Genomic DNA, 18,784 nt, shown 5'->3' with positions numbered 1-18,784 from the left:
GCAATGCGGCGAAGTTCATTTCTAAGGGTGTAGATTAGTCGATTTTTTCCCCTAGAGTTGGCAACACTGCCTGCCTGCTCCTACTAAAGAATGTGCCCCAGTTACAGGTGACGTGTATCTCGTCTCTACCGGTCGCCGCAGGCGTTGATGGGCAAAGTAATGTGGGAAGGGGACGTTGTCGCAATTTATTTCCTCCAAGAATTTTGTGCCCCTGTAGGTGACGGTGTTCACCGACTCGGAGGAAGGATAGATGAACCTCCGAATCGTCCTCACGTTTTACTGCAGCTGAGGCAACGTAGATGAACTACTCATTTGCGTTACTATCACGATTTCCGCGATTTTCCCTTTAAGAAAATGTAGCGTTTACCAGAGTACAATTAGGCTTAGATTTCACGGCTGCTCTAAAAAAAAGGCGGAAACTGTACAATTAGAACTGACTAAGTAATACACTCTTAAAGGCGAACTTCACCACATATCATAGTGGAGGCCAATCATTGCGCAGAGCGATATTGTTATCGCCCTTCATTCGTGTAAAGAGCCCGGGGCGTACCCTTTTTGTGACAATTAACGTAACTGCTTAAGTGTCACAAAAATTCAAGGACGGCTACGACTCCTGTAACGCCAATTCTTTGCATGATCTCAATGATTTCGCAATGAGGAATTCAATGATGTTGCACGTGACAGTTATGTTGATAATTCTCAAGGTATGCATTCAATAAAACGAGATCCACTTAGCTACTTACCCGATACTTAGCATCGTTTTTTTTTACACAGAATGTTATCTGTTTTTACACATTATATTTATCTTCTTTGCTTCCCTCGCGTAGAGTGCACCATTCATAAGGATTATTTCTGTTGGTGGGCACTAATTAATAATTAAATGAATACACAAAAGCAGACACAAACAAATAAATGAATAAATAGCCCGCTGAAGGCCAACCGGAGCACAGAATGGTATCTTTATCATACTGATTTGTGGAAAGCGCGGGGCGTACGGACACTTCCATAACTGCATAAATGTCTCGGAAAGGCGTGCGCCTCCCGTTTTCAAGAAATCTTTTTATTTGATTGCGTTTTTTTTGGCGCAAAAGCGACAAAGGCCATAGAGTTTCAAGTAATCATTGATAAAGGTATCATTCTGCACTATGGTTGGCCTTAAGCGTGCTATGCGGGTAAGTTCTGTTTTTTGTGTCTGAGGAGGCCAGGACATAAGTCGTTACTTTCAGTATCGTATCTCTTTTCAAAGTTTACATATATTTTCAGTGATGTCTTCTGTGGTATCGGAGGAAGCGTCTTCTGTTTCTACTAGACAAACAGAGGGTAAGTTCTGTGTATACTCATGTGAATGGGAATAGAATTAGGGGTACACCTCACTCGATATGATATAAATGCCACAAAATGAGACTTTATTCCTTATTTTGCCATAAAAGCCGCCGATCTTTTATCGCGATTAATGACGTCGGATGATGTCACCCGCTTTCGGTGCGTCGTTTCGTTTGTAAGAGCGGTAAAGGAATTAGTTTCAGCAGGGCAGGATACGTCGCATACATGTGAACCAGCGGCGTGTTTGGAGGCGTACAATAAGGGGTACTGTGAATGATTGTTACACGTCTTCGACTGACAAGAGAGATGAACAACCGAAGCGAACGCTTTTCTCTGTCTTCAATGATGATTGAAACCAATGACTGTTGAACATTCACGACAGCCATCAAGCGTGTAATGTGTCAATCTGTCAGGCAGCATAGGATCCAATTCTCCCTGACAGGTTGACACGTTACACGGTAGGTGGTGCTGTAGCTGCTGGTGGTGTTCAGTAGTCGGAAGTGCTGTAGAAGTGAAGAAGCTGTAGAAGCTGTCGTCCAACGTTAAGAGTATAGAGCATGTTCCAGTCGCGCGGCGCAAAGCACGCACAACGGTGCCAGAGAACACTGGTCCAAGCCGTAAGCTTTCTTGCGTCCGAGAAAGGCGCTCAGCGACTTGCGTACGGCATTCAACTTATGTTGCGCTAGTTCGGTTGTCGGCGTTACGCGGTAGCGTAAACAAGCCTGAGTAGTCAAGAAGCGAGAGGAGGAACGTGGAAGTCAGATTACGGTAGTGTTCGACAAAACCTTAAAGATCCTTTAAAGGAGCACTGAGGTGACGCGTGGCTCGAAACCGTGTCCCATCCGTCAACGTCCGTCGTCCAACGTGTTCATCAGGAGCCACCATCATAATAATTTCAATCTGCGATGTATCATAACTGCGCTATCAAATTTACAAACACAATCGGAGAAAGAAGCCGGAATCCTCGACCATTTTTGCGTGTGTGTGTTCTCAGCTCACGCTCCGCTTGTACACCTCGAAGCGGAGTTAACTGAAAAGTACAGGGAGCAGTGGCGTCGGAAGTCCTTCGAGGCGGGGGGGGGGGGGGGGGGGGCTAACCTAACCTAACCCAACCCAACCCAACCTAGCCTAACCTAGAGGAGAGCACTATGGTGCATACAGTTCTCCATAGATTGAGAAGTGCGGAAATACAAAAATGGGAGCCATTAAAGGTCAGATACGCCGATTTTGAAGTGCCGCAGAACTGAGCGATACTCGCGCTGTGTGTTCAGTACCGAACACTGAATATGTGTGCGAAATATCTTGCTCCAACTGTTCGTAGTTTTTTAGAAAACAGTTTTTTTAGTTCCCACGCCCGGCCGTCAGACCGTCGGCAAACCCTGCGCACGGGCGCACCGACGTCACTGCTCTCGGTTTATCTGTCTTTGGCTTGGCATGGACTCTTGGCTTGGCTGCTTGGCTTCTTTCGTTTCCTCCTCTGTGCATCGTACATAAGCGAACAGCTGTTATGTTGTTGCTAAGCCGGAAACAAAGCATGTGAATGTTTTTTTTTGGCACAGCGTCGTTTGGAAAGTGCACTTCGTTGTTCTGACCTTGCCTTTTATGGGCTGGAGCGATATGATTCGTGAATATGCCACGGCGAAGTTGTCGAAGATGCGACAGTGCTACGCTGTTAGAACAATTCATCGGAGCATTCAAGTGTTACCTATTATAAGCTGCCAAAAGACCAAGCAGTGCGAAGCTCTTGGCTGACAGTGGTGCCTGCTAATTTCCACTGCAAGGATTTCGTCCACGAATGTTATCATAGGTTACGCGCGACTCCAGAGGCAATTTGGAATCTCGGCACGAAATCGTCTGATGAAAATCTGAGGTGCCCGACGCATAACATTTTGAACGTGCCACGGAGGATCAAGGCAAAAAACGAGAGCCAAAAATGGTAAGTCGAGGTACAGATATAAAAAAATAGCAAGCTTAATGAATCGATTGTGCAGCTGTCCTACTGCGCTTACTCTGATATAACCACGATTAACACCACAATAGTACTATTGATAATCTAACTTCTGAATTATCACAGGTGCACGCTGAAGGCGGAAATGAAGCATGATCTGGCTTGCATCTGGTCATGAAGAAATTGCTGACACGTTAGTTGCAGTCCACCTCCACCAACAGGTATGACAATGTGATGTTATAATTTGAGTATTCATCTATGTTCAACTTTTCATGTGCACTCGCATGCAGACATCTTGACACCACTTTTAAATCTGCCCTCAAAGTTACAACCTGTGCTTTCAGGGTGGAAAACAAAGGTCGCCATTCCGATTAGCTGCTATCTCCCAGTCCAAGCACTTTTGTGTCTGGACACTGGTTCCTGTGGATGGGGTGTTACAAGCTTCACTGTCTGATATAGAAGGTACGTTACATTAGTTCAGTTAATTTGTCTGTTGCACATTTTTGTTACTGTTAGCTGGATTACTGTTGTACATACAATCCTTTGACACACCGAAGCTGATGTCGTCTCTGATAACGTTTTAGAATTTTTAGTGTCATCAACGTTCATTGAGGAAGATGCCTTTACTATCTGTGAATCTTCAACTGAAGAATAGCCCAGAATTCATGTTAACATTGTCTACTCTTATTAATTCACTGTCTGTTTTCTGAGAGCTAAGGAAAATGGAAACTATTTATTTGTCACAACTTCACACTGGATACTGGTGTGGTACTGGCTTGACATGTAAGCTAAAATACCTGGATTCTACAATAATTGTGTTCAACTTGGTGCATTACCGTGGGCAGTGCCACATTCACTACATTTTTAGTGGATCCGGTGCACAAATACTGTGTGCATACTGCATACATACATACTGTTCGATAGGCAAAAATACCTGAGCAGTGCTGTGTAGTCTTTTTACCCAAAGTCCATACTCTTACTGCAAAGTCACAGTACGTAGAACAGCAATGTGCAGGTATGCTGCGATAGAGATTCACAACAGAAATAAGACTGTTGAGAGCATCTAAATTTTAATGAGACGAGACTTTCGTGCACAAGGCTGCTCTTGTTAATGTCTAACATGAAGTTACAAAATCCCAGAATATATGAAACATGTTGTAATGTAGAGAGCGAGGGGTGGTACAGACATAAAGATAATTATATAATCATATATAATAAAATAAAAAGGGGGTACAACTCCCCCCTCAACTCCCAACTCGACAACTCAATAACTCTACTTATTCTCTACCTTACAACATGTCATATATTCTGGAATTTTGTAACTTGATGTTAGACATCAAGAAGTACAGCCTTCTGTGCAAAAGTATTCTTTCTGTTGTGCACAATCATTATACAGTAAATGCGACTATCCATTTCTTGTCATTAAATGCTTTTCCTTTCTTTCTTTCTTTTTTTCTGCAGTGATGAGCATCCATAAGGACACATGCCAGAAAGGGAGTCTCTTTGGGATGACAAACCCTCATCACCTCATGAGGATACAATGGTTGACGAATGGTTCTCAAGCACATCGAAACTTCCAACAAATAATTCATGAAAAAGCCAGTCAGTGCTAGCACCAGGAATTGAACGTGGACCGTCCTGCTACCAGTCAGAGATGTTCAGTGGCGTAGCCACAGGGGGGCTAGGGGGTGCTCGAGCCCCCCCTTCCTGCCACGGACCGACCCACACAAATCGTGCAAATCCGAGAACATAATATATGTGGGGGGGGGGGACCAGTGTGACTATCGCGAAAGTTCTTGCAGTTCATGGCGTCTATCTAAGAAGCACTCTTGAATGGTTTTCAAAGTATGAGCTTTTCAAAATACTTCTAATCTCGTGACACCACTTCATTGGTCATGACAGCCTATACATGTAATCGTACTGTGAACGTCTAAATCAACTATTTTCGTTCCCTTTTTAGATCCTCAGTTTGCAGTGTGCACAAGTATGTGTGTGTTGTCGACACAGGATCAGCGGGGGGGGGGCGAGTTTTCGTATCGAGCCCCCCCTACCTTTGAGGTCTGGCTACGTCACTGGAGATGTTACATTTCAGGCGCTCATTGACTTTTGGTGAATTACTTGTTGACTTTGTCCCAAGGTGGAGCTCACTACAGCTCATTTGCTATCTGTTAATGTTGTGGCGTGTGTTGCGTTTTTCTCTTTGTGTGTTCCAGACTCAAAACAGTTAATTTGGATCAGGTCAGGTACGTTTCATTTAGACATGGCAAACATAAAGTGGTGTTTCTCAACACAACTTAGCAGTGGTCTTCATGCATTACTGCTACGGCCATTAAGCGTGAATAGAAACCTGCACATTATCCATGATGTAAAACCCCAAGACTAGGGAACACGAAGGGACAGACACAAACATGTCCCTTTGTGTTCCCTAGTCACGGGGTTTTACATATGCATCATCTTCACCAGCTCGCTTGCTTGCAGCCATTTTTTCTGCACATTATGTTCACTCTACTTTTATCGTGTGCTATATAATCTTGTTCAAGTTCTGTCAAACAACCTGTAATGCTATCAAAAAATTCAGTACACTGTTTGTGTGGGTTGAATGGTAGCGCATGAATGCAGGAAGGAAACTGTCATGTTATGGCAAGAGTTTACGTATTGTACATTTAACTACTAATTTTATTGGTTAGCTTTCGCTGGCGTATCATGTCAAGCCATGTTATATTAATTTGGAACATGTTCTTCTTAGTAGCCAGAGCAGCTCATACACAGAGAGAACATAGCCCGTGTGTGTTTGTCTTTCCCACCGCAGCCCTTGGGTTTCCTCCCTGATGGCTACACGTGTCAGGGATTGGTTTCAGAACCGGTAGTTCCCGCCAAGTGTGAATTGCTTTTCAGGGGATCATCATGCTGGCAGATGAAACATATGGTTTAAATTATTTGCAGGACAGGAATTGCGCAGCTTCACACAAATACTACTACTACGACGTAAGAGTGGTTTGAAATCTAGCTTTTTTGTGTTCCTGACATTATCGCACAAGATGTAGTATCCACTATGATCCTTTATGTGGGGGGTATGTACAGTGCAATCAACAGATGCTATTTACAAATCTGTGTTTTCTACTGTGTTGAAATAGGGTAGTTTGTATCTGAGAGCCATAGTGAAACACAGGCCCTCGAGAAACATGGCAACACACTGCAGGGACTCTGGATGCTGCCTAAATTTCCAGAACACACAGCTCAAGGCAGCGGTTAAATAACAAGTGGTTAGAGAAATCCAAGATAGTTGCATCCGTAAGCAGTCCACTGTTGGATTTGCTTCTGTCAGAGATACGTTATCTCAAAGTGAACGCACGGACACACTCAGAATGATCCTAGGGCTGCCTGTGAAATAGAATGAGGGGAGGGGAAGATATATAACCCTTTTTCTTGTCTGTTATTCTATTGGTTAAATTGTCATATTCTTAGCAGCATATGTGTGTATATTCCAGAGTCTGCTAATAAATATATCAGTTTAGAGCTAGCAGTCGCACTGTAGATGTCTCATCCTGTCCTTGGTTGCTTGTGATTCACTATGGCCATGCTTGCTATTGCAAAAACAGAAAACAAAAAAAGACAATAGAAAAACACGGAAAGAGCGACCTAAAAAGCTGCCTGTTCTAGTGCTCACATGGAGGCAATGCAATGAGGTAACATGTTCCATTCATGAACTGTGCATAGTAGTACATATCACAACGGCAACCGATTATTCAGATGTTTCTTGAAGTATTTTGTTTTTTTTTAGCTTTGTTTGCACAGTCTATTATTGGAGCTTTATGTGATTCCCCTCTTCAGATACTTTAAGATTGTTGATGCTGTGCAGTTTGTTAATTTTGAAACTGTACTGTGCTGAGGTACAAAAACAGAATTGTCATATCTGCATTTGAGCACATAGGAATAATTTGTAAGTACTTTACTTGTTGACATTAATATTTGCACCACGTCACAACATTGTTGATTTATGGAAAATGTAAATAAATATATTTATTTGCTTGCCAAACAATGCATAAATGTCTTCTTTTCTAGTGAGATATTCCCTGTTCACCAGACATAAATGTGGAAAAGTTAAAGGGGCACAATGATGGTAGAGTCTAGCGTTGCTTTTTTGCCACTTCACATATATGCACTGTTATTCGTGTGCACATGTAGGAATAGGAAGGTAGAGGATGCGCATAAAAAATTTCATATGCAGCCACACATATAGTTCAGAAGATTAATTAGATGATGTCCAAGCATATATAATTGTGCTTGATGTGCAATGGGTATGCTAACGGATTGCTTCCATGAAGCCTTTTTATTTATTTTTTATAAATTCTTTTTATAAATGTAATTTTTGATTTTATATAAATTTCATATTACATATTGTATACTTATATTTTTATAAATTTTATAAACTAAAAACTCAAGTTACACGGCCCCTGTAAGAGTGCCCTTTGCAAATGGTTTGGTAACGTGTCTCGAACTGTAAAGGTAAGAGGCAATCGAGAATGCTGCAGACAAGGTTGCAACTTACATCACGTCCTACATACAAAGTGATTTGTACAATAATTCCTGAGCACGGAATTAATCCCGAAGCTGGCCAGTGATGTCACCCCGGGACGACAAGTCACATAATTGCCTTTAACACTTTTACACCCCATGGGCTGAGTTGTGAATTGAAAGAGCACTCTACAGAAGGATAAGGTGCACCTGATTTCTAGGATCTATGCTATGCCCTAACTCTTCAGACACCACATTTCTAAGTGGCAATATGTGCTCTGGTACTTCTTTTGCGTCTGCATAGTGTGCAACCACATGGCTACTGGCGCTTTCGTGTGCATGTTTTTGTGCGATGGTGTTCATTACAAACAATATCCAGATGTTAGACATAAAATGCAGTAGTTTGTAGCGTACCACACAACGCAGCGTGACATGGGAGTGTGTGATTCAAAGAAAGCTTCTGGAAAATGCACAGAATCCCACAAAAAGTTTAAAATGTGATTTGTATTTCGTTTTACGTCTTTCGTCGTTACATACCATCGTCAACGCTGTTGCACATTGATAAATCGTGCGTAAAACTTGTCCCATAGCAGTATGCGGTTTCTCAAATACATAGCACAATTTTCCTGCAGTAATAAAACGCTGTCGGCATTATCTTGCTGACACGGCTGTCGAAACGTCATCCTCTACAATTGGCAAGTGCTGTAAAGGGGCTAACGCAGACGCGACTTGATACAAATTGTACGTGCTCACAAAACACAAACGACGAATTCCAGTCACAACATCGCACAGAGGTTGGTTCGCGAATGAGTTCGCAGCTGCTGCACTGTTTACTTATCGCGGAACTGTGGAACCCGGCTGTCCGCCATCTTCAAGCACAGATATGTGAAGCCGCGAGAAGCCGTAGCTGAAATCCACTGACAAGTACGAAGGCGCGTACACGTCACAATGCCCGTTCGGGTGCATCTACGTCATAAAATTGGCTGCGCCCATGTGTGTTTCGGAATGAATTACCTATTTTTTTGACATGGTACTGTACCGAACTGAGAGAATGAAGGTGTATTTTGGGGAGCGCTGGATGTGGGCTTTCAGAATATCACAACCGTTTCGACTATTTGGGATATCGGCATAGCTGACCTTTAAGGCGCTCATTATATATGACTCGTCCAAGCAACGTTGTAACGCAGACAGGGAAGACCATCTCGCATTCTTGATTACGTCGATGCGAAAAAGAAATTGGAATTAGAGCAACAGAAACTGAAATACTTGATGATTTCACTAATTGCGGTAAGACAAATTTATAAAAGTATAAGCAAACGGTGACGTGTTTCCTTACTTCAGACTTTCAGTCTTTTTTATTTTTTCTTTCTGTCATCATTTATACAAAAACTATGTAATTAACAGTACCACTAGGCAAGCCGGTATCTTCCTATTTTTGTTCTTGTCAAAAGTGCAATTATTTCCTCTGCCAATGTCCATTATTGCTGCATAAGTAAAAAAATCGTATCGACGAGTCGGCGGTACGATTTTTTTTTACTTATGCAGCATTTTTAACTTATGTTCATGAATACCAGTGGAATAAAACACGGCAGAATGTGTCGAAGGCGTGACTCTCGTACAGCACTGGTGGCATCCAGGTCTTTTTGATGGTGTCAGTTTTCGAGTGCCAAAACTCTCAGTGATCTCCTTCACGCGACAATCGCTGGGTGCCGCGTTTGTCAGTTCGAATCGAAGCTAGGGTTGCAGGATAGGCATTGCTGTAGTGAAATTATCCCGGAATTACCCCGTCTGCATCGCAAGTAAGAATACGTAGAATGAGAACAGAATGGTGGGAAGGGTTTAGGAATGGAATAGGAATGACACGTGATAGTAATAATTTGTGGCTTTACGTCGCGAGACAAGTCTGGTGATGAGCGACGCCACGGTGGTCGGTCTGTGGATCGTCTTTGCCCACCTGAGGGTTATTTAACGTTCGCCGAAAGACACTTGGTAGGGATCGGAGGAATGGAATGGCATCAACATTTATCAGAAGGGATTGTGTTTCCACAAAAAGTGCATATGTTTTTTGAAGAAAGCAACATGCTCGATTAGTCTTATTCTGCTTGTTGCACCTGATCCCCCAGGGATGAAACGATCTATATCACACACGTGTATTCACTACTAAGGTCTGGCTCTGACGACTTTTGCAGCCCAATCTTCTTTAAGAGGCGCCCTATAACAAATATTTTTCTTCTTTTCCACACTTGGAAAAGTGCGGTTTGACTCCTACGTAAACAAGAGAAGTTGTCTGTAATGCGATAATCGTGGCTCTGAATTATGTGAGCTGTCGGCTCATTTCCTGATTGTCGCCCAGTACCGTAAGTGGCATGCGGGCCTCGCTGCACCTGCGAAACGGGGGGGGGGGGGACGTCGCTCCCCAGTTCTTGGTCCGGGGGCGGCCACCCCCCTATCCCCACCTTCCGACGCCCGTGAAAAAGGGTTTCGACTGTCCCTCTTGTGCTGCGAGGGTGTCCGCTTTGCTATGAACTGTTTATTCGGCATTACACTCGAGTGTGGTTATCATCGTGACGCTTGTTAGGGTTTGCAGCGATTATATAAAGGTGTATTGCTGGATTGACGACAACGACAGCACGAGTAAAAACCTGCACCTTCACTCGCGTGCTTGAGCACGTACACTATTCTTATTAGTAAAGGTCATGTTTACTCCGACGTGTTGTCGCTTCCGTATTTACTGCCAGTTTCCAGTAGCGAAGCCGACCAACGCGCACTAGCAGGCGTGGAAATACAAAGTCAAGGCGCTACTAAAACGGGAAGGAACTTGGGTGTGCGTGGAGGAAGGATTTCCGGAATCCCTGATGGGGTCCTGGACTGCAGGTGACAAGAAGCCACAGAGTACAATCTGTTTGACTAATGAGGGTAGCCAAAGTGTGCACGTCTGCAGGTGCACGACTGCACGAGAGATGTGGGAAGAGCCCCGGACGGTACACGGAAGGTACACAAGCGGGAAACCTGAGTAACAAGCTCTACCTACTGAGGAAACTGTATCAGTCACCACTTTGTCCAGAGCAGAACATGAATGGTTACGTCCGGCACACCTTGGAATTGGCGGAACGGCTCTGAGGGATTAGGCAGCAGACTGCGCATTTCCACCCAGGCGAGAAAATGAGCTGGGAAGTCAACTGGTACCAGTTCATTCCCAGTTTGCACCAACTGGTGGTCAACTGGAACCAACTGGTACCAAACTGGTCGCAACCACACAGCAAACCAAGCTGAACTGGTGGTAACTGGAAGTGAGGTGGTGCCACTTCGAGCTGGACCAGTTCATATGTTTGGGAGAAGCTTCGGTTTCAGTACCGGGACAGGTTTGTATAAAGATCGGAAGACGAAGTTATAGAAACTGGCAGAAGGTAACTTTATAGTGAGAAAAAAAGTTCTTTAAAAGGTTCGTTAGTGTTAACGAACGCTAATTTGGAATTGTTATATTTCTATTTTGTGTGTTCCTGCTCCCGCAATGAATGCATACTGTGTTTACTGTGTAACGGTCGCTTGCTTAGTTCGCTGATGTGCAGCGTTCGTCATCGCCTGACGTGTTTTGACTTTTTGCGTTCGGAGCACGCCTGAGCACGCGCCTGAACGGAGATTTTTCCTTCTTACGTTCTTCCTTACGTTTTTTCTTCTTACGTGCCCAAGCGGTTTCTGACCGGCCCCTGTCTCAACTCGGGTCTGTTGCGACTGGGACTGGGTGAACTGTTATCGGACAGGGAGCGGTTGTCGCAACTGGTACAAGTTGAGCTGGGAATGGTTGAAGTGGTTCCACTTGGACTGGTTCCCGTTCGATAACACAGTTCAACTGGCATGGCTTGAGACAAAAAGTTTACGAAACACACGGATGTCGCATTCTTCTTCATTGGAGCGACACTCTGGCAGCAAGTAGGAGCGGACACACATACTGAGAGATGAATAGAATAGCCAGGCACCCATTTCTATCGATTTCTTATTCGATATCTTCGTTATAACTAGCCAGAGGCTGCTCCAATAAGGAAATACGCCAGTGTCGTTCTCCGTAAACTTTTGTCCCAAGCTGTACCAGTTCAAAAGAAATTTCGCCAGGACAGGAAGTTAATTTGCTCCTTAGTGGTCTTAGTTGTCTTCTACGAGGCGCTCGTGACGGCTCTCGATGCTCGTTCAAATGAAGAGCTAACGCTCGCAGTCTTTAACGGCAAGCTTTCACACGAGTAGAAGAGAAAGCAGGATACCTTGCTTGGGCCATCTACCCCTGAGACGGCGCTGTGAATCGAAGCGAGTGGAGCGCAGAGGGCTCGAAGTGCTGTCAGGCAGTGATATTATTGCAAGAAGTTGGGCCATGTCAAGAGAGACTGTTGAACATGATGGCAATTGATGTTCTTTCATGATTAAGAGAAACTGTCCCACACGGAGAAAAGAGAAAGGGTCATATCCCAAACAGTCCACCATGCAAAGGGCGAGAGTTTGTTCGTCAGGTGACTCGTCGTTTTCTGACGTTGCTTTTCTGCTAGAGGCTACTTCTATAAAGACCACATGGTACATTAAAGGGACCATCGCATCCGTCCCTGTTGATTCCGAAACTATTCGCGATCCAGCGAAGCCGTGGCCACCTGGCGGCTATTTCGAAAAGCTGCGAGTGGAGGTCCGAGAGCGCGTCCGAACGGGGAAGCGGTACGGCGGTACACGTTTCTCTTGCTCATGTGCAGAGTGCCGGCAACAAAAAATGTACCGACATTGAAAAGAGTAATGTTGCACTACTAATTTCCTCTCAACCAGTTGGAAATACTACACACTTTCTTTTAATAGTTTCCTAATCAAGAAAAACGCAACGGAAATCCCGTGTCGACCCATCGCACGAGTTTCCTGACGAACTCTGTCACCACATTTTTTTTTGTTGTGTTGACATGTATGCATTTTCCTACCTGAGGCAAAGTAAACAATATCACCGTACTAATGCAGCGTAGACAAGCGTCCACTATGGATGTTCTCTGGTAGAAAAAGCATTCTGTCTGGTGCGGCACACGTAACAACGAATGACTCGCAAATATAAACAATATTACATCAAGTTGTATGTAAATACCAAGAGCAGCAGAAAACTAATAGTTCGGATGGGTTCAGATGTTCGCCGCACAGCATAAGGCATGCTAAATAGGTGCACATGAATGGTGTTAAAAAAGTACAGAGGGTCATCAAAAAAATTCAGATTAAGGCGTCTGATGAAAGTGTGTGTGTCATTTTACCGAATAGCGCGAAAGGTTTTGATGTGTGCAATTTGTTTCCCAGAAAAAAAAAACTCACATAAACAACGGCTCTGGGCGTTCACCTTTAACTCGTCATTCGAGGTATTGCGAGGATGAGGAGGTATGATGCCACGTCACCGATGACGTTATAAGGAGATCTGGTTCGCTGGTCAGTGGAGGCCGGCGCCTTGTCCCTTTGCCACCGTAAACCAGTTTTGCCAGTTCTCCCGGAGAACTGGAGATAGAATGAGCGGCCGAATCATTACCGAGCCAGGAGAAAGGCTTTTTCATAACCCCGAACATCCGAGCAGCAGACGACAGCGGAGTAACAGACATTTCCCTAGACCAATCAGCGAGCATTCTCCTTGTAGCGTCAGCGCGGGGTTCCAGACAGATCACAGGCTGGTACTGTTCTTCACCACCGTTGCGCACGGTCGCTTTTTGCGGCGTATTTTAAATTCAATTTCTGCAATAATTATGACTCTGTGGTGTGAATTACTTCACATGGTGCATCTTACTGGCCTACTTAACAGCTTCATAGGAAGAAAATAGAGTGTTAAAAATGACTTCTGTGCTACTTTCAGCCAAGACAACGTGTCAGGTATACGCGGGTATGCCAAGCGTTTTCAATATTGTTCACGCACACCTTTGACATGCAACCACATAGTTCTGCAAACATCAGGGTCATAGCTAACGTCATATGAGCACGTTCTGTCACCACCACAACAAACAAAAGTGTTCTCTTGAGCTCTTGCAAATGCCCATATGCACATTAACTTGTGCATTCAATTTTTTTATGATTACTTCTTAAAGTTCCGATAAAAAGTATCTAATTCCTAGAGACACTACACTTAAAACGGAGCTGTTGTTGCCTTGCAACACTCACATGTAAATGCTAGATTCTATCGGAGGAGAAACTCAAACATGGTATTGCTTGCGCACTACTAATCCACATTCCGAAACACATGATATGTCACTCTTCTTGTAAACTGATCCCTGCTTTGGTTCTTAGATTCTAAAATGCCTTTTTTGTTCTCTCGACTCCCGACGTTTGTAAACAAACTGCGACGACGAGTTGAACTGCACAGTATGAAATGACGAGAAGACAAAATTAATTAAGTTTTCATGAAGCTTGTCAATTTGTGCGTATTAAAACAGACTACCGTAATTCGACCGACACCGCATTCACTACGCTAGCATAGCTCGGGAGACCTCATTTCGTCCGCCATCTTAGAAGTTCGGGGCGCCATCTGTACAATCTTAAAATGAACTTCACCGCATAACACGCTCCTAGCCAACCATCATAACGAATGATAGCGTTATCTGCCCCGATTTGTTCAAAACGGGAGGCGTACGCGTTTTATGTGACAGTTATGCTGTTCATACTTGTCACAAAAAAGGCGTACGCCTGCCGTTTTCAACAAATCAGAGTTAATAACGATATCATTCGAGATGATGGTTGGCTAGGAGCGTGCTATGCGGTGAAGTTTATTTTTTCGAGTGTAGTTCATTGGAATCGCGAATAGCGTCGTTTTACTCGTCGTTCATCCTCACCAATTACACAAAAAGTCCGACACGAAGAAGTGGAGTAGTTTCTGTGCAGTTTGATGGAAAATATAGCCTTAGCGGATGACGGACGTTGATGGTTTTCTGAAATTCCCTCTTCGCAAACGGTACGCAGCCCCGCCAATCAGGGAGCGACTGTCGGGAGGTCGTCTCTCTGGGAAACTGCGTAGAGCCTAGCTGTGGTCATGTCGGACGTCAAAAGCGAAAGTGGTTCCTCATCGCTACTGGATTAATTCAGTCAGGACAGCAGTAGTATGGACTGGACACAGACTGCCGCCAACTCACAACTTCGTCTAAACACGATTTAATTAGCAATTAGAGCTAATTGGGACCCCCCACATTAATCAGCACCCTCCAGGGAGTCATCACACTAATTTGGTAGCATTTACTCGTGTCCAGACCAAGCTGTGAGTTGGTGGCAACCTCTGTCCATAAAAAAGAAAAAAAAAGAAAAATAGATAGAAATAGAGTGGAGTGAAACAATTTATTCGAAAATCAACGACGCCGTGGCGAAGAAACCGCTCCGGAACACCAAAGTGACCCGCGCCCATCATGTTGGTAGTTGGCGACGGGCAGTTGCAGAGATCAACAACAGGTGGGCACTTAGTTGCAAGGCATCACACCAGATGGCGCCACCATCATAGCTCTATGCGAGAAAGACAGAGAACAACAAGATACTAGCGGCAGGTAAAAATGGCAACACTGCTAAACAAGTCTAGGCATGCAAGAGAAAAGGTCTAACCGCTACTGCTAAACAGCATGGAGAAAACAGTACACATCGGAGAAAAGGCGATTGGTTAGGCCTAACCACAGCATCACAACACTATGCAGCTAACACAAGGCGGGAACCACTGGGCACATATCGCTAAACATGCGTCAACACGAACAAAAGGCTTGCTCACTGCTAAACAAGTCTAAAGATGCGCATACAGGGCACTGCAAACATGCGAGAAAAGGCTTAACACGAGCGCGGTCAAACAACGCACAAACATCGGCAAATCACTCGTTGGTCACCGCTAAACAAGTCTACACACGGGGCATGGCAAACATGCGAGAAAAGGAGCGTGGTAAAACAATGCGCAAACATCGTCAAATCACTCACCGCGGTGACAGTACGGCTGCTCCATCCGAGTGCCAGGCAGAAACTGACCGCACGTGGGGACTGCGGAGCAACCGAGCGCACGTCTGCTCCCCACGATAGCCAGCGAGCAAGTGACTGGGGCGCCGTGCGCCGGCAGCTACGCATGCGCGCGCGCGCTCCTCGCGCCCTCTGCGTTGTCCGTCCACCCGACCGTGGGTGGTTTCGGTTTCACTCTCTGCTCCTTCCACTGCGCGGGCACGCTCTTAGCGATAATGGGTGGCTTCTTCATTTCGGTTTTGCTCTCGTTTCTTTGTGCGCGTTTATCTGCGTCAAGGCAGCACGCACTGCACTCGCGTCATCATTCTTACCGATACGTGGAAAACGCCATATGTGGTTTATTCTCCTGCGTTTATCGTCATCACCAGGAAAAGATAAAAGACGAAGAACTTCAGAAATTTATTCGCGGCATCGTGGAGGAAGCCCTTCAAGTCCATTGCCTGGAATGGTTGCAAGCACGTCAAGAAATGTGTCAGGAGAAGATGAAGACGCTCGACCGCATCTTAGCGGCGGACAGATTGACGAAAAAGAAGTCCAACTTGAGCCTGGATAATCTGTATTGGGAACGCGGTTCCGATGTAGAGGACGACGACGTGTAAATAAAAGCGATGCATTTCTCTACGAGTCTCAGTCTCTTCTTTTTCTTCGTGCAACGTGCACACATGCAACATGTCTTCCCCCGAACCTTTTCCTTTCCGTCATCCTTTTCGCTGTATCTTAAGCAGCCCCTCCATGTGCGGCAAATCTACTTTCGTGGTGGACAAGCCTCCGTCACAAATATTCTACGTGCAGAAATATGCTTCGCTGAGCATGCAGGACGAGTTTGGGGACTCTGTAAAATTTACCAAGGAGCTACAGCGACAGTGGGAAACGGCGCACGCTACGCTCATGATCGTCGACGATCACATGACTGACGCCGGTTTCTTGAAGGAGGTGACCGATCTTTTCATTCGGGGTTCTCACCACGCCAACGCGTCGATATTCTTACTCGTTCAAAACATCTTTTTTGACAGTAGCCATTTTAGAACTATATTCTACAATGCCAGTTCCATCGTCCTGTGGCGCACCGTGCGAAGCGTGCACCAGATGGAACATTTCGGGCAACAGCTATTTGGCAGAAAAAGGTTGGAGTATTTTCTGGACGCATATGAACAAGCGATATCGTCGCCCCGCGCTTATTTACTCGTGGACCTTCACAATTATACACATGAGGATCACAGGTTGCGTAGCAATATCTTTCCGGGAGAAATGAATCACGAATTCCCGAAATGAATCTCCGCCCTCATCTCACTTTACTCAAAGTAGTCTCCACTCTACCCCCTCCGTGCCGTCGCGACGTCTTGAGACGTTCTTCCTCGTCTGACATGAAACACCTCTTCAAAATTTGCCTCAATGTATTAAACGAAAAGGTGTCTCTAGCTCCAGACACGTTCGCACATTTGAAGAAGCACAAACGCTTCTTACGACGGCTCTCCCTACAAAAAGATTCACAAGAATCTGCAACGTTTGAAGCGCTATCTGTCTCAGCAGCGAGGGCAGGGCGTTCTTTCTTCGGTGGTTCCTCTCCTGCTTTCGGCCGTGTTGAACCTCTTAGCCAATGGCCAAGAGAATTGATGTCACAGGCTCCTCCATCGGGAACATTCTTTCCTCAAGAGAGAGTGACGACGTCAAAGTGAAACTCATACTGCAAGCACTGTATCGTATACTCAAGCAGTACGGATTTGACCCCTACGACAATAAAACAAGGCATCCAACGTCCAGCGGTCTGGCATCCAGAATGGACGAAGAGGAAGTGGAAAGGGTCAGGGGAATTAAAGAAGGTTATTTCCAGGTATCGCGAGGACTGTGTCTCCGTGTCGGGCAAGCCCATCAGGCACTCCTCCGTTTATGAACTCGTCAATTATTAGTTGCAACATAAGACGGGAAAGAAACCTTCCTGGTTCCCCAAAGTCTCGAAACTATTGCGCCTGATTTCTCTGCCCAAATCTCGCGAGCCTCAACAGCAGCAGCAGCAGCAAGCCTCCATTGAGTGGATGACTTATGGAGGGATATGAGAAGCGAGAGGGTGGTTTCGGGGAGTGGAGCGCTATAAAAAAGCGCGTCACATGAGCAAAAACAAGGCTCCCGCCATTCTCAGAAAGCTGGACGCCTACACGCTACACCATCCGGTGAGAAGAAAGTTTAATAGGAGGCGCATCATCGGGCTCAAGATCAACGACGTGTGGCAAATGCATCTCACCGACTTTTCAAAATACAAGAGGTGTAACGGCGGCTACCGCTACGTTATCGTGGCGATCGATTTCCTCTCCCGCTTTATGCGCACCCTCCCGCTAAAGACCAAGCGCCCCGCCTAAATGAAAAGGGCCACGATGAGACTTTTTTGGGGAGGTAACGCGCCTACACGGACCGAAAAGATTACCGGGGTAAGGAAGTCGATGGATCTTTCTACCCCAAGGATGTACGCGTCGTAACCCTACACGCCAATCAGCCTTGGCCAGTAACGAAAGTGCTGAGAAAGAAGAAGGTGAACGGTCTGAGCTTCTCCTTGGTTCGCTGGTTCGGTTACGACAAAGAACACAACAGTTGGGTTCCGAGCAGCGACGTGGTCAAGATTGGGAAATGACGTCGGACATCTACGTCCACCTCCTCTCGAACGCCAGCATGGATAAGTTTCCTTCGAATAAACTCAACGCCTTCACGGTAGCTTTCGATAGTCCGCTTCAGCTCTCGAATAGCTATAAAGTCGGCCTGATGGATCTCAGCATAAGCAACGACTTTTTAAATATTGTGTACAAAAGTCAAGATGCGAAAATCGAGATTTCTTTCGAGGACACGGTCGAAGCCGGGAGAACTTTTCGTGTCACCTCGGATCTCAAGAGGGATTTGGGAAAAGCACTTTCAGACTTTAACGTTTCTTTCGCATACAATAAATCGCAACACGACTTCGTCTTACCCGTAGACGTGAAGGCCACAGGTGCTCGCACAGGTGCTCGACGCCTCGCTAGCATCGCGCAAAAGAGGTCGTGCGGT

At 45.3% G+C, this 18,784-nt stretch overlaps 1 protein-coding gene and 1 long non-coding RNA gene across 3 annotated transcripts in view; both read left to right on the top strand.

Moving 5' to 3' along the window:
* The window catches only part of LOC135378947 (uncharacterized), a 342,028-nt gene that overhangs the window by 14,084 nt on the left and 309,160 nt on the right, over positions 1-18,784 (top strand). For both annotated transcript variants that reach the window (XM_064612133.1, XM_064612132.1), the window contains exon 3: positions 1,264-1,320. In XM_064612133.1, coding sequence (XP_064468203.1) covers positions 1,264-1,320 — 57 coding nt within the window. The remainder of the gene's footprint in view (positions 1-1,263; positions 1,321-18,784) is intronic.
* LOC135375444 (uncharacterized) lies at positions 3,405-4,918 on the top strand. Its single transcript, XR_010417246.1, has 3 exons — positions 3,405-3,492; positions 3,616-3,733; positions 4,733-4,918. It is a non-coding gene; the product is annotated as an uncharacterized LOC135375444 (long non-coding RNA).

Source organism: Ornithodoros turicata, chromosome 1 (assembly GCF_037126465.1).
Source record: "Ornithodoros turicata isolate Travis chromosome 1, ASM3712646v1, whole genome shotgun sequence".
Taxonomy (NCBI): domain Eukaryota; kingdom Metazoa; phylum Arthropoda; class Arachnida; order Ixodida; family Argasidae; genus Ornithodoros; species Ornithodoros turicata.
Note: the sequence above shows the minus strand (reverse complement) of the source record. Positions and strands in the feature narration are given on the sequence as shown.